Source organism: Hyperolius riggenbachi, chromosome 2, assembly GCF_040937935.1.
Source record: "Hyperolius riggenbachi isolate aHypRig1 chromosome 2, aHypRig1.pri, whole genome shotgun sequence".
In the NCBI taxonomy this organism is placed as follows: Eukaryota; Metazoa; Chordata; class Amphibia; order Anura; family Hyperoliidae; genus Hyperolius; species Hyperolius riggenbachi.
The window spans coordinates 118,836,922-118,851,993 of NC_090647.1; the positions used below are offsets into that span (position 1 = coordinate 118,836,922).

At 46.6% G+C, this 15,072-nt stretch overlaps 1 protein-coding gene across 2 annotated transcripts in view; it reads right to left on the reverse strand.

The window, feature by feature from the left end:
- Nucleotides 1-15,072, reverse strand: part of CERS5 (ceramide synthase 5) — a 134,213-nt gene that overhangs the window by 38,501 nt on the left and 80,640 nt on the right. For both annotated transcript variants that reach the window (XM_068267276.1, XM_068267275.1), the window contains exons 3-4: nucleotides 13,473-13,603; nucleotides 12,043-12,100 (exon numbers count right to left, since the gene is read on the reverse strand). In XM_068267276.1, coding sequence (XP_068123377.1) covers nucleotides 12,043-12,100; nucleotides 13,473-13,603 — 189 coding nt within the window. The remainder of the gene's footprint in view (nucleotides 1-12,042; nucleotides 12,101-13,472; nucleotides 13,604-15,072) is intronic.

A 15,072-nucleotide genomic window follows, 5' to 3' on the forward strand; every position in this document is an offset into this window, starting at 1 on the left:
TTCCAAGTATGTGTCTACTGTGGGCATTACTACTTTGTGCCCAGTTAAAGCCCATAACCCAGCAAGCAAGGTTGGCTCGTGCCCCCAGAAGCTGGTGCAGCTAGGAGAGCCTGCCAAAAGCCAGCCACTGCAGGTGGGAGAGCCTGCCAAAAGCCAGCCACTGCAGGTGGGAGAGCCTGCCAAAAGCCAGCCACTGCAGATGGGAGAGCCTGCCAAAAGCCAGCCACTGCAGGTGGGAGAGCCTGCCAAAAGCCAGCCACTGCAGGTGGGAGAGCCTGCCAAAAGCCAGCCACTGCAGGTGGGAGAGCCTGCCAAAAGCCAGCCACTGCAGGTGGGAGAGCCTGCCAAAAGCCAGCCACTGCAGGTGGGAGAGCCTGCCAAAAGCCAGGCACTGCAGGTGGGAGAGCCTGCCAAAAGCCAGCCACTGCAGGTGGGAGAGCCTGCCAAAAGCCAGCCACTGCAGGTGGGAGAGCCTGCCAAAAGCCAGCCACTGCAGGTGGGAGAGCCTGCCAAAAGCCAGCCACTGCAGGTGGGAGAGCCTGCCAAAAGCCAGCCACTGCAGATGGGAGAGCCTGCCAAAAGCCAGCCACTGCAGGTGGGAGAGCCTGCCAAAAGCCAGCCACTGCAGGTGGGAGAGCCTGCCAAAAGCCAGCCACTGCAGGTGGGAGAGCCTGCCAAAAGCCAGCCACTGCAGGTGGGAGAGCCTGCCAAAAGCCAGCCACTGCAGGTGGGAGAGCCTGCCAAAAGCCAGCCACTGCAGGTGGGAGAGCCTGCCAAAAGCCAGCCACTGCAGGTGGGAGAGCCTGCCAAAAGCCAGCCACTGCAGGTGGGAGAGCCTGCCAAAAGCCAGCCACTGCAGGTGGGAGAGCCTGCCAAAAGCCAGCCACTGCAGGTGGGAGAGCCTGCTAAAAGCCAGCCACTGCAGATGGGAGAGCCTGCTAAAAGCCAGCCACTGCAGATGGGAGAGCCTGCTAAAAGCCAGCCACTGCAGATGGGAGAGCCTGCCAAAAGCCAGCCACTGCAGGTGGGAGAGCCTGCCAAAAGCCAGCCACTGCAGGTGGGAGAGCCTGCCAAAAGCCAGCCACTGCAGGTGGGAGAGCCTGCCAAAAGCCAGCCACTGCAGGTGGGAGAGCCTGCCAAAAGCCAGCCACTGCAGGTGGGAGAGCCTGCCAAAAGCCAGCCACTGCAGATGGGAGAGCCTGCTAAAAGCCAGCCACTGCAGATGGGAGAGCCTGCTAAAAGCCAGCCACTGCAGATGGGAGAGCCTGCTAAAAGCCAGCCACTGCAGATGGGAGAGCCTGCCAAAAGCCAGCCACTGCAGGTGGGAGAGCCTGCCAAAAGCCAGCCACTGCAGGTGGGAGAGCCTGCCAAAAGCCAGCCACTGCAGGTGGGAGAGCCTGCCAAAAGCCAGCCACTGCAGGTGGGAGAGAGCCTGCCAAAAGCCAGCCACTGCAGGTGGGAGAGAGCCTGCCAAAAGTCAGCCACTGCAGGTGGGAGAGAGCCTGCCAAAAGTCAGCCACTGCAGGTGGGAGAGAGCCTGCCAAAAGTCAGCCACTGCAGGTGGGAGAGCCTGCCAAAAGCCAGCCACTGCAGGTGGGAGAGCCTGCCAAAAGCCAGCCACTGCAGGTGGGAGAGCCTGCCAAAAGCCAGCCACTGCAGGTGGGAGAGCCTGCCAAAAGCCAGCCACTGCAGGTGGGAGAGCCTGCCAAAAGCCAGCCACTGCAGGTGGGAGAGCCTGCCAAAAGCCAGCCACTGCAGGTGGGAGAGCCTGCCAAAAGCCAGCCACTGCAGGTGGGAGAGCCTGCCAAAAGCCAGCCACTGCAGGTGGGAGAGCCTGCCAAAAGCCAGCCACTGCAGGTGGGAGAGCCTGCCAAAAGCCAGCCACTGCAGGTGGGAGAGCCTGCTAAAAGCCAGCCACTGCAGATGGGAGAGCCTGCTAAAAGCCAGCCACTGCAGATGGGAGAGCCTGCCAAAAGCCAGGCACTGCAGGTGGGAGAGCCTGCCAAAAGCCAGCCACTGCAGATGGGAGAGCCTGCCAAAAGCCAGCCACTGCAGGTGGGAGAGCCTGCCAAAAGCCAGCCACTGCAGGTGGGAGAGCCTGCCAAAAGCCAGCCACTGCAGGTGGGAGAGCCTGCCAAAAGCCAGCCACTGCAGGTGGGAGAGCCTGCCAAAAGCCAGCCACTGCAGGTGGGAGAGCCTGCCAAAAGCCAGCCACTGCAGGTGGGAGAGCCTGCCAAAAGCCAGCCACTGCAGGTGGGAGAGCCTGCCAAAAGCCAGCCACTGCAGGTGGGAGAGCCTGCCAAAAGCCAGCCACTGCAGGTGGGAGAGCCTGCCAAAAGCCAGCCACTGCAGGTGGGAGAGCCTGCCAAAAGCCAGCCACTGCAGGTGGGAGAGCCTGCTAAAAGCCAGCCACTGCAGATGGGAGAGCCTGCTAAAAGCCAGCCACTGCAGATGGGAGAGCCTGCCAAAAGCCAGCCACTGCAGGTGGGAGAGCCTGCCAAAAGCCAGCCACTGCAGGTGGGAGAGCCTGCCAAAAGCCAGCCACTGCAGGTGGGAGAGCCTGCCAAAAAGCCAGCCACTGCAGGTGGGAGAGCCTGCCAAAAAGCCAGCCACTGCAGGTGGGAGAGCCTGCCAAAAGCCAGGCACTGCAGGTGGGAGAGCCTGCCAAAAGCCAGCCACTGCAGATGGGAGAGCCTGCCAAAAGCCAGCCACTGCAGGTGGGAGAGCCTGCCAAAAGCCAGCTACTGCAGGTGGGAGAGCCTGCCAAAAGCCAGCCACTGCAGGTGGGAGAGCCTGCCAAAAGCCAGCCACTGCAGATGGGAGAGCCTGCCAAAAGCATATGTGACTGTGCAGAGGGGGTTAACTCAGAGTACTTGCACATCACTCATATGTACCCACAGTTACATTGCGTAGGGCCTGGTAGATGTTCTTTGTTCCTGTCTGTACCTTCTACAAGTACTCTTACCAAGGACTAGTTTTAGGCCTCGTTCACATCTATGCAGCGCAGATGGCCGTGCGATTGGAACGCAACACGTACGATCGCACACCATCTGCCCTGCTACCCGCTGCACTGCTGATCCCATTCATTGACAGTGAATGGGTCAGCTCTGCGCTTGCGGGCAGAATGCATGCAGCAGTACTCAAGCGCATTGTACTGCTGCGTGGCGCAATTGATGTGAATGGCAGAAGGGCTGTCTATACCCTTCTGCCGTTCTTGCATGTTACCACGTCACACGCGCTTCCAAAAGCGCACGGAATTGCGTATGATGTGAACGAGGCCTAAGTCTATGACTAAAAGTATTAGAGGCAGAAGATCAGCTGGATAGCCAGGTAACTGGTATTGTTAACTGGCTATCCAGGGAATAAATATGGCAGCCTCTATATCCCTCTCAGTTCAGTTGTCTTAAAATTCCTAAGCGTTGGCATTTAAGAGATGCATTTTATGTTGCATACTTTCAATGAACAAGATTATATGCAAATTAGAGGAGTCGGAGTCTAAGTCGGTGGAATCCTAACCTGAGGAGGAGTGGGAGGATTTTTGTACCGACTCCACAGCCCAGATTCTTTTCTCTTTCATGTAACGCAGCTTGCTACAGAAGAATCAGGATACAGTACTATAATATAAACACACTAGCCTTTCTGATCTCTGAATTTCTACACACCCTCCTAGCAGGACTAGCAGAACTAGTTAATATTTGATGACATTTAGGGGTGGCATTAGAATGACAACATTGCTAGATTAGCAGGCAGGAAGCATCTGCACTTTGAACTTGGCAAGGGATAATGCTGCGAAAAAACTGTATCTCCTCTATTCCGGCTGGCTATTTTGCCAGCAAGGGAATTACACATTGTTTAGCTTATTTTAATCAAACTCTGCAAAAGTTGCCAAATTCCATGGACTGTCAAAACACAGACTTCATTTCTGAATACACTGGGGAGTTGGGATGGGGGGGGGGGAGAAATCCCTCGCTAGACTTCACAGCTGAACTCAATATGAAGCTTTCAACAACTCTTACTGTGTCTTTAGAGTATTTAATAATAAAAAGATCAATCCATTACATGTTGGCTACTTATGAACACCTTTCTGGGGCTCGGGCATGAAGAGGAGTACAAAGAAAACTAAGGCAAGACTGGAGCAGGAGCCCAGAGCAAACTATCAGGTTTCGGTCACCAAACCGAGATTGTACTTATACAGTGGTGTGAAAAACTATTTGCCCCCTTCCTGATTTCTTATTCTTTTGCATGTTTGTCACACTTAAATGTTTCTGCTCATCAAAAACCGTTAACTATTAATTAGTCAAAGATAACATAATTGAACACAAAATGCAGTTTTAAATGATGGTTTTTATTATTTAGTGAGAAAAATAACTCAAAACCTACATGGCCCTGTGTGAAAAAGAAATTGCCCCTGAACCTAATAACTGGTTGGGCCACCCTTCGCAGCAATAACTGCAATCAAGCGTTTGCAATAACTTGCAACGAGTCTTTTACAGAGCTCTGAAGGAATTTTGGCCCACTCATCTTTGCAGAATTGTTGTAATTCAGCTTTATTTGAGGGTTTTCTAGCATGAATCGCATTTTTAAGGTCATGCCACAACATCTCAATAGGATTCAGGTCAGGACTTTGATTAGGCCACTCCAAAGTCTTCATTTTGTTTTTCTTCAGCCATTCAGAGGTGGATTTGCTGGTGTGTTTTGGGTCACTGTCCTGCTGCAGCACCCAAGATCGCTTCAGCTTGAGTTGACAAACAGATGGCTGGACATTCTCCTTCAGGAATTTTTGGTAGACAGTAGAATTCATGGTTCCATCCATCACAGCAAGCCTTCCAGGTCCTGAAGCAGCAAAACAACCCCAGACCATCACACTACCACCACCATATTTTACTGTTGGTATGACGATCTTTTGCTGAAATGCTGTGTTACTTCTACGCCTGATGTAACGGGACACGCACCTTCCAAAAAGTTCAACTTTTGTCTCGTCGGTCCACAAGGTATTTTCCCAAAAGTGTTGGCAATCAGTGAGATGGTTTTTTTAGCAAAATTGAGATGAGCCTTAACGTTCTTTTTGCTTAAAAGTGGTTTGCGCCTTGGATACCTGCCATGCAGACCGTTTTTGCCCAGTCTCTTTCTTATGGTGGAGTCATGAACAATGACCTTAATTGAGGCAAGTGAGGCCTGCAGTTCTTTAGATGTTGTCCTGGGGTCCTTTGTGGCCTCTTACATGTTTTCTCTGCACTCTTGGGGTAATTTTGGTCGGCCAGCCACTCCTGGGAAGGTTCATCACTGTTCTATGTTTTTGCCATTTGTGGATAATGGCTCTCACTGTGGTTCGCTGGTGTCCCAAAGCTTTAGAAATGGCTTTTTAACCTTTACCAGACTGATAGATCTTAATTACAGTACTTTGTTCTCATTTGTTCCTGAATTTCTTTGGATCTTGGCATGATGTCTAGCTTTTGAGGTGCTTTTGGTCTACTGCTCTGTGTCAGATAGCTCCTATTTAAGTGATTTCTTGATTGAAACAGGTGTGGCAGTAATCAGGCCTGGGGGTGACTACAGAAATTGAACTCAGGTGTGATAAACCATAGTTAAGTTATTTTTTAACAAAGGGGGCAATCACTTTTTCACACAGGGCCATGTAGATTTGGAGGTTTTTTTTCTCACTAAATAATAAAAACCATCATGTAAAACTGCATTTTGTGTTCAATTATGTTATCTTTGACTAATAGTTAACAGTTTTTGATGAGCAGAAACATTTAAGTGTGACAAACATGCAAAAGAATAAGAAATCAGGAAGGGGGCAAATAGTTTTTCACACCACTGTATGTGGCTCTGAAAAACTGCCTCACTTTTACTCCCGTTTTCATTGCACAGATACTGATAAAGCTACTCCAAATGTCTATTGCTCTCTGTACCTAGTTTGGTCAGTTGGATTTGCTCATATATTTTTATATTTAATACGTAAAAGGGTAGTCCAGAAAGTAAGGCCCATTTACTTTTAACTGCCTCACAAGGAAATCTGTATAATTTAATTTGCTTCTGGCAGGCTGTGCTTGAATGATACAACCATGATGTATTGACTATTGATTTCATATGAACCCGTCCTTCTGTATGAGCTTACTATGAGCTTTGAAACTCATGCAACTGAAACCCTCATGTGCCTTATGTTGCTATATAGAAATTGCATCTGTCAGGTCTTTTCTCTCCTGCACCGCTTGTCACCTGACTGAAGAAAGCTAGTAGCTGCTTGTTCATTAGCACTGACATGAAGCACCCACCCCACAAATCACTTCAACCCATAGGTGAGGAGTGTGATGCTACTACAGTACAAAAAGTGCATTGTAAGCCTTGTAAAAAGAATATCATAAATGCTTAAATAAAGGAGGTGATTAAGTGGAGTAATAATCAGAAGATAGGGTGTCTAAAATAAAATATACAAAAGGTTTCCTTAAAGAGAACCAGAGACGAAGCACCCTCATGTATTTTATTACATTTATCAGTGGGAACATGACAGTAAACACCTACCCTGCTTTTAGTTTTATTCTTCTCAGTCTAATCTATCTTATCAACTGTGATAAGAATCCACCGACTATTCAGTCGAGGTTTGACCTGGAATCATTATAGCTGAGTCACTCTTTTGTGAAGTCTTTTCAAGCCCAAGCCTTCCCCCTCCTGGCTCAAATTTCATGCTTTACATACTGAGAGCTGTGATGATATGGGAGGGGCTGATGCTGCAGGAAAAATCTCTGTCTAAGGGCTGGTTCAGACGGACGCTTGCGGAGCGTTTACCGCAAGCGTTCGGACCGTCGCGGTAAACGCTCCCATTCAAGTGAATGAGAGCGTTTACACCAAGCTTTTGCGCGCTTTTACCCGAACGCGGCGTTCGGGTCCCGATTTTCGCGAGCGTTCGGGCTGCCCCTGGAAGCAACATGTAGCTTCCAGGGAGCGGCCAACCGCGACGGCTAATGTTCCCCTACGGGAAAAAAAAACCGCAACAGCATCACGACGCGACCGAAGGCTACTGAAAGCCTGACCGCTCAGCCGCCGCAACGCCCCCAGACGCGACGCTACGCAGACGTCCGTCTGAACCAGCCCTAATGCTGGATACACACGGTGCGTTCGTGCACTCGATTCGTTTATTTCCAACATGTCCGATTTGGATTTCGATGGATCGTTAGGTCGATTCGCATGCAAAGTATGCCGAATCGACCTAACGATCCATCGAAATCCAAATCGGGCATGTTGGAAATAAACGAATCGACGGGAAAATCGAGTGCACGAACGCACCGTGTGTATCCAGCATAACAGACAAGTGTGGCTGTGTGATCTGTGTGCTCTGTGTGTGCAGCCTGTCATTATTATCTACTGTATGCAGTTTCATTACTATGAGAGACACTTCCTACAGGCAGCCACAAAGCATACCAGAATATGAAGTTGAAAGCACACAGATGAAAGCCTACAGCAGCCCTTCTTGTCTATAGTCTCATATAGCCTATACAGCACATCCAGAACACCTCATAACCTGGAACAGAAGGAATATGAGCCGGCAGCCATATTGGATATTTCCTGGAGGAGTAATGGATAAAAAGCACTCAAAAAGGCACACCAGAGTGGCGAAATTATCGGGTAGAGCATTTATTCTTTACAAGCTATCAACTGATATGTTTATTTTGTGTGAATCGTTCATCTCTGGTTCCCTTTAACGAAAGAGGATGGTGGTGGGGGTTAGGGGTGTTTGAAAGAGAGAAAGCCCACTGGTATTTATTATTGTGCAAATTCTAATAACTAAAAAGCAGACGTGAACGGTTATAAACATGAAAAGAGAAAACAAAAAACTTCATTCAGGCCTAGTTCACATTATAAAATTGCTAGCGCAATCGCTAAGTGCTTTGGTGAGCGCTTTTCAAAGCAATTTTCCAGGCGATTTTTTTTTTGATTAGCGTTTTTCTCCAGCGCTTTTGGTTGGCGTTTAGCTTAGGATTTTCCTATACCTTGCATTAAAGCGCAAATGCTCAGGTAATGGTACAGGACCCATGTTTGCGATTGCAAGGAAAGCTCATTGCTCATGTGAGCTTACATGTAAGGTCATTGCTCAAGCACTTTTATAACGCTTTTTAAAATCACCAGTTCACAGTTCATTGATCATCTCTACCTAGTACATTGAGAAGTCAAAAGTTGTCACACATCCTGGTTTACCCCCTCACCTGACTATAGTGCACAGCAGAAGACTTGACTGCACATTCTCTACACAAAAGGGTAGGGAAAGAGAAAGTGACGCAAACCTGAAACTACCTGAATAAGGAGGTTGCCAACATTACTTCCTTTATAAAGGAATAAAAAAAAACCCCACCAATTTACACTTAACACTTGCGTCAAGCATGCCACCAGTGAAGTCAACGGTTACGGAAGAGCTGTGGTTTCCTAGAAGGTGTCTCACACATTGCTGAGCCTCCTTGGATTAGATTTACTTTAGATAATAAAGTATGGCAAAACCAGTAAAAAAAGGGGCCACCTTCAAAGTGAAACTCCTGACAAAATGTGAATACCTGTTGTACCCGTGTACCAGTAAAGTTAAATGAAAATATTTATGTGCCTTGTTCCTCTGTTCTCTTGTACATTCCTGTTATAGCTGCTGTGTTTCTACACTTCCTATTTTGACATGACAGTGGCAATCGAATACAGAGAATTTTTCCCTTCTGTCCTCACAGCATGACCTGCAGAAATACTAAGTAACACCAAGCATTTAAAGAGGAACTCCAGTGAAAATAATGTAGTAAAAAAAGCGCTTCATTTTTTACCATAATTATGTATAAATGATTTAGTCAGTGTTTGCTCATTGTAAAATCTTTCCTCTCCCCGATTTACATTCTGACATTACATGGTGACATTTTTACTGTGGGCAGGTTATGTAGCTGCTCCTAGCTGTTTTGGCTGTTAGAGACAGCTGTAAACAGCTAATTCCTGTCTGTGAACATTGTTACATTGTGGCAGTTTGCCCAGAGTACCGCGGTACTCAGAGCTTCTTGTGGGAGGGGTTTCAGCACAAAATCAGTCATACAGCTCCCACTGATGGTCTGTTTGTTAAAAGCATTATATTTCTCATGTAAAAGGTGGTATCAGCTACTGATTGGGATAAAGTTCAATTCTAGGTTGGAGTTTCTCTTTAAGAGCCGCCAGTTAATTGGAAGTGTAGTCATGTGACAGAGCAATGAGGGCTGAAGGCAGTATGGACCCCTCCCAGTGTAGGGGAATTATGGGGTCATCGGGGCTATTAAAATCTATTTTCTAACCGAGAAGAAACAGGGACACCTGTTGCGCTATAGCTGCAGTATAGCAGCCGAGCAATGCGTCTGCACAGTGTCCGTTCACAGGCTTGGTTTCTTATTGCTGCTTGTCACCCTTTTGGAAAGATTCCCCCAACTACTATCTGTCACCAGGGCCGGAGCCACCATAGGATAAAAATGGGCAATTGCCCCAGGGCCCCAGAGCCTGTAGGGGCCCCCAAAGTGTCCCTCCCCCATCTTAACTGTTGCTCCCCAGGGACTATACAGAGTCTGTTGAGTTGGGAGGTGATTGGGGGAGGGTCAGCAGCCAGCTCAGGGGCCCAGGAGGGAAATTTGGCTGCAACAAAGGGCCTCTAATGACGCTTTTTGGTCGGGGCGTGTCTGTCGGGGGACCCCCAGGCTAATTTTGCCCTAGGGCCCAATTGTTACTTGAACCGGCCGTCTGTCACCAGTGACGAAAATATCGGAAATCAATTGCAGACTAAAGCCTTGGACCCACTAGAGCGCTTTTTGAGCTCCAATAGCTGGCGCTTTCAAAAACTCTTTTGCTGATGTAAGTCTATGGTATTAATCTCACTGAAGCTACTGCGATTAGGGCTAATCACAATCGCAGGACATGCAGCATTTTGTGAAGTTTGGTCTTCAATACAAAGTATAACTAGCTGGAAAACACACCGGTAAACGCTTACACAAAGCAATAGCAATTGAGATAGCGCTTTGCGATTTGTAGTTGGCCTCTGGCCTAAAGGCCCATACACACGTCGGATTTGCGCGGACAGGTCGTTTGAACGTTCCGTCGTTCGCACGTTTCCGCATGAAATCCGGCGTGTGTACAGACTATCGTTCGGGAGATAAGACTGGTTACCAGCGATCCGCCCGGCGGATCGTTGGTAACCAGTCTTATCTCCCGAACGATAGTCTGTACACACGCCGGATTTCATGCGGAAACGTGCGAACGACGGAACGTTCAAACGACCCGTCGTTCGCGCAAATCCGACGTGTGTATGGGCCTTAAGACAGCAAGAGAAAAACCTAAAAGCAATCCAAACCCTTTACCACACTACTAAAATGTTATGTTTGCTGTGGTATTCGCCTTTTAAAAGACCGCTATCGGGAAAATTGTAAAATACGTGTAAATGTATACAAATAAAACGTAGGTTTCTTTCAGAGTAAAATGAGCAATAAATTACTTTTCTGCTATGTTGCACTCACTTACAGTAATAAGGCTGCATTTCCACTTGTGCGGTGCGGAATCGCCGGGAAATCACCGCAGACGAAATCGCATGCGGATGCGATTTTGCATGCGTTTTTACCGCGATTTCGCATGCTATTCCGCATGGGGTGGTAGGTGGGCGATTTTAACCATGTCACTGCCTGTGTAAATTAACATTACCTCCTATGCGAAATCGCGGGGAAAAATGCATGCCAAAACCGCATTCGATTTCCCTATTAGATACATTGTATGCGATTCGCTTAGCGGCGTGCGGGGAGCGAATTCTGACGGCTCTGCCGTGCAGATTTTCCCCGCACACAAAAACGCTCCGCACAACGCACAAGTGGAAATAGGCCCATCCACTTGTATTGGCTGTGCGAATCTGCATGCGGACAACGCATGCTTTCGCTATAGTGGAAATGAGCCCTAAGTATTAGAAATCTCACAGATCCAACAGGTTTTGGACTAGCCCATCTTCTCATGGGGGATTCTCAGCAAGGCTTTAATTCTTTGTAAAGACATTCCCTGAAAAGGATTTATACACTGATGCTGGCCAGCCTCCCTGCTCACTTTTTTGGCAGTTGGACAAAGCAACTGCCATTCACTAAGTGCTTTTGAAAATAAACAAAACCTTGAGAATCCCCTATGAGGAGATAGGCTAGTCCAAAACCTGTCGATTCTGTCAGATTTCTACTACGGGCTATAAGTGATAGCAATATAGGAGAAAAGTAATTTATGGCTCATTGTGTTCTGGAAGAAACATACTTATTTGTATGTGTTTACATGTATTTGAAATTTTATGATTTGCCATAGTGGTCCTTTATAGATAGCGTTAACTAACCATCACCAGTAAGTCCACAGTGATAACAAAAAAAAATATAGATCCTCAAAATGGGCAGAAACTGCAATAAAGACTAGAGACTCTCTTAGGCCAGGTTCACACTTAGCAGAATCGCATGAGTTTTCCCCATAGCACATAGTGGAAAATAGGGGCGATTCTGCTAAGCGTGACCCTGGCCTTAGCCTTTTCTACCGCAAAAGTTTTTTTGTCTAGCGCTTTCTTTCTTTATTCAACAAAGAGTAGCATTTAATTTTCAAAAGAGACCCTATAGCTACAGTGCACAATCAACAAATGGTCATTTCAACATAAAAGTAAATAATCATTGGTGAAAATGCTTAGAAGACTGTTACTTCCTTGTTATGAAATCGGAGGCATACAGAGTTTGTACAACCCACAATGCAGTGCTCAGTGCCTGACAAGCTGTCCAGAGAAAATGTGGAAGCAGGGGAGTATGTTTTTGGCAGGCAGCGGCTATGCTGGGTGTGTAGTTACACAAGATCAGTTTGTTTGCTTCAATGGCACAGAATGAGAGTAAATACTGCAATACAACAGCATGCTCCAGCATCTCATGTCACCTACGTAAACGTGCAAAGAATTTTGATGTACGCAGGAGTCACAAGCCAATAAGAATACATTTACAGTGAAAGCAAGAATAAGGCCGTTTCAGCATCAACTGAAGAAAATAAATGAATACAGGACTTACTCACCGACCAGAGAAACCATATTCCATAGGAAAAAATATATAAGTAAAATATAAACCTCCACCTAAAAGGAAAGAAAATAGTGATATTAGCCACAGTTGGGCAAGCTGTAGAATTGTAACTTTGGGAATAGAGAGACATCACAACTGTTTATTGTCACTATTTTTCAGAAAAGAAAAATATAAAAAGTATACAATATTTACAATTGATTACTTTATACAATACGTAAAGGAAGAACACAGGGCAACAAACTGATGCTTGTGTCTATGGTAGCAACACAACGCTTCTCAATATATAAAACAGTGGGAAAAACCAGCAAACCTAAGCTTTTTTTTTCCGTGCTGGAAAGAACTCTTTGGATGTAAACCAGATCACTGATTTACATAGGCTGTCAGATTCAATGCATGTCTGCGGAAAAATAAATAAATAAAAAAAAAAAAAAAATCAAGCTGACAGTGTGAAGGAGTCCTAGCTCTAGAACTCATATGCTGGTGCAGTGCCATAATGATTTGTCCAATCATCAGGATTTATTAATAAACATAGTCTCCGTTTAACAAAACGAGATGGGCACTGTAGGTGCTTTCTTATCCTGAATCAGACCATAAGACAAAACATACAAGGGATGCCAAGCAAATTAGCACAGCTGGTTAATAGCCCAGATCTACTTTGGACTATAGGGTTGATTGGCTTGCCAAACCCATGACCTGCCATAGACTGCTACTACCTGCAGTGAGGGGGGTTATGCAAATGTCTTAAAGTGAAGCAGAGGTGAGAGCGATATGGAGGCTGCCATATTTATTTCCTTTTAAGCAATACCAGTTGCCTGGCTATCCTGTTGATCCTCTGCCCCTAACACCTTTAGCCATAAACCATGAACAAGCATGCAGCAGATCAGGCGTTTCTGACATTACTCAGATCTGACAAGATTAGCTGCATGCTTGTTTCTGGTGTTATTCAGATACTACTGCAGCCAAACAGACCAGCAGGGCTGCCAGGCAACTGGAATTGTTTAAAAGGAAATACATATGGCAGCCTCCATATCCTTCTCACCTCAGCTTCACTTAAAGTTAAGCCCCGTACACATGCTTGATTAAAGTCTGCTGAGGTGGCAGGTAAACCACTTCAGCCAATAAGTCGCCGTGTGCAGAGGAGCCCCAGATCGCCCAGCAATCCGCCTGGTGGATCAACTTCGCCAAGTGGCGGACCCTGCCCACCGCCTCCTCGCAGTACAACAAGGTGGGCTGTCGGCTGTACAGCCTACTCTGTACAGCCTCAGCCAAGTGGTGTCGCCCGAAGGATCGGGTTCTGATCCCAGTCGGGCGACATCAATCCAGTGAAGGCAACAATGACCAAAAAAAAACCCAGATGTGCTGAAAGTTACAATATACAAATACCTCATTAAAAAGACCAGCGCATAGTCATACAGTCCTACTTACATGCTCTCAGAAAATTTTGTTACTAAGCTCGGCTTATCCTGATTCCGCCTTTGTCTGAACCACCTCTGGATCTTGCGTGCCTCCCAGTCCAACTGTTTTGACAGCCCCTCGAGGTGCTTTCCATCTGGACACTAAACAACACATAATGAAAGATTTCAAACAATACATATTAACCACCTCACAGTCATAGAATTTAAAGAGGAACTGCCGCGAAAATCTTAAAATTTAAAACACATACAAATAAGAACTATATTTCTCCCAGAGTAAAATGAGCCATAAATTACTTCTCTATGTTGCTGTCACTTACAGTAGGTAGAACAAATCTGACATTACCGACAGGTTTTGGGCTAGTCCATCTCTCCATAGGGGATCCTCAGCATGGCCTAGTCTTTATAAAGATACTCCCTGAAAAAAAGATTAAAACAAAGATGTTGGCCAGCCTCCCTGCTCGCTGTACACTATTTTGGCAGTTGGACGGAGCAACTGCCATTCACTAAGTGCTTTTAAAAATAAAGAAAACCCTGAGAACCCCCCTATGAGAAGATGGGCTAGGCCAAAATCTGTCGGTAATGACAGATTTCTCCATCTTATTGTAAGTGACAGGAACATAGGAGAAAAGTAATTTATGGCTCATTTTACTCTGGGAGAAATGTACTTCTTATTTGTATGTGTTTTGAATTTTAAGATTTTCACGACAGTTCCTCTTTATACACCACCTTTATAACAACCCTGAACAAGAGAATCCCATATGGGCAGCATGGTGGTGTAGTGGATAGCACCCTCGCCTTTCAGCGCTGGGTCCCTGGTTCACATCGCAGCCAGGGCACTATCTGGATGGGGTCTCCCCGTGTCTGTGTGGGTTTCCTCTTCCCACATCCCAAAAACATACAGAGAAGCTAATTGTCTTCCTCTAAAATTTGCCCAAGACAACGCTGGAAATAGGATTAGATTGTGAGCTCCTCTGAGGGACAGCTAGTGACAACACTTTATACTGTGTAAAGCACTGCAGAAGATGTCAGCACTGTATAAATACCACGGAGGGTAGGAAACTCAGACCTTTCTAGCTTCAACATTGTACACAGCTTGGGTTCAGTGATGGTGAATTCAACTTCAGGAATGAAATTTCAACTGTTGTGAAACATTCATTCTTTCACCTAAGAAATATTGCAAAAATTAAGCACCTCATTATTTCAGAGGATCTTCTAATCCTTGTTTACGCCATCATATCACAGCTGGACTATTGCAATGCTCTCAATGTAGGCCTTCCAAATAAAGACCTACACTGCCTGCAGGAAGTACAGAATGCTGCCGCAAGACTTAACAAGCCAACCCTGCCATTGCCACATAACACTAATCTTTGGCTCACTACACTGGATACCCATAAAATGGAGAATCCTTTTCAAAAGTGGCATGCTAAACATTGAAATCCCTCTACGGTGGCTGGATGGTGTAATGGTTAAGGGCTCTGCCTCTGACACAGGAGACCAGGGTTCGAATCTCAGCTCTGCCTGTTCAGTAAGCCAGTCAGTAAGTTCAGTAGGAGACCTTAGGCAAGTCTCCCTAACACTGCTACTGCCTATAGAGCGCATCCTAGTGGCTG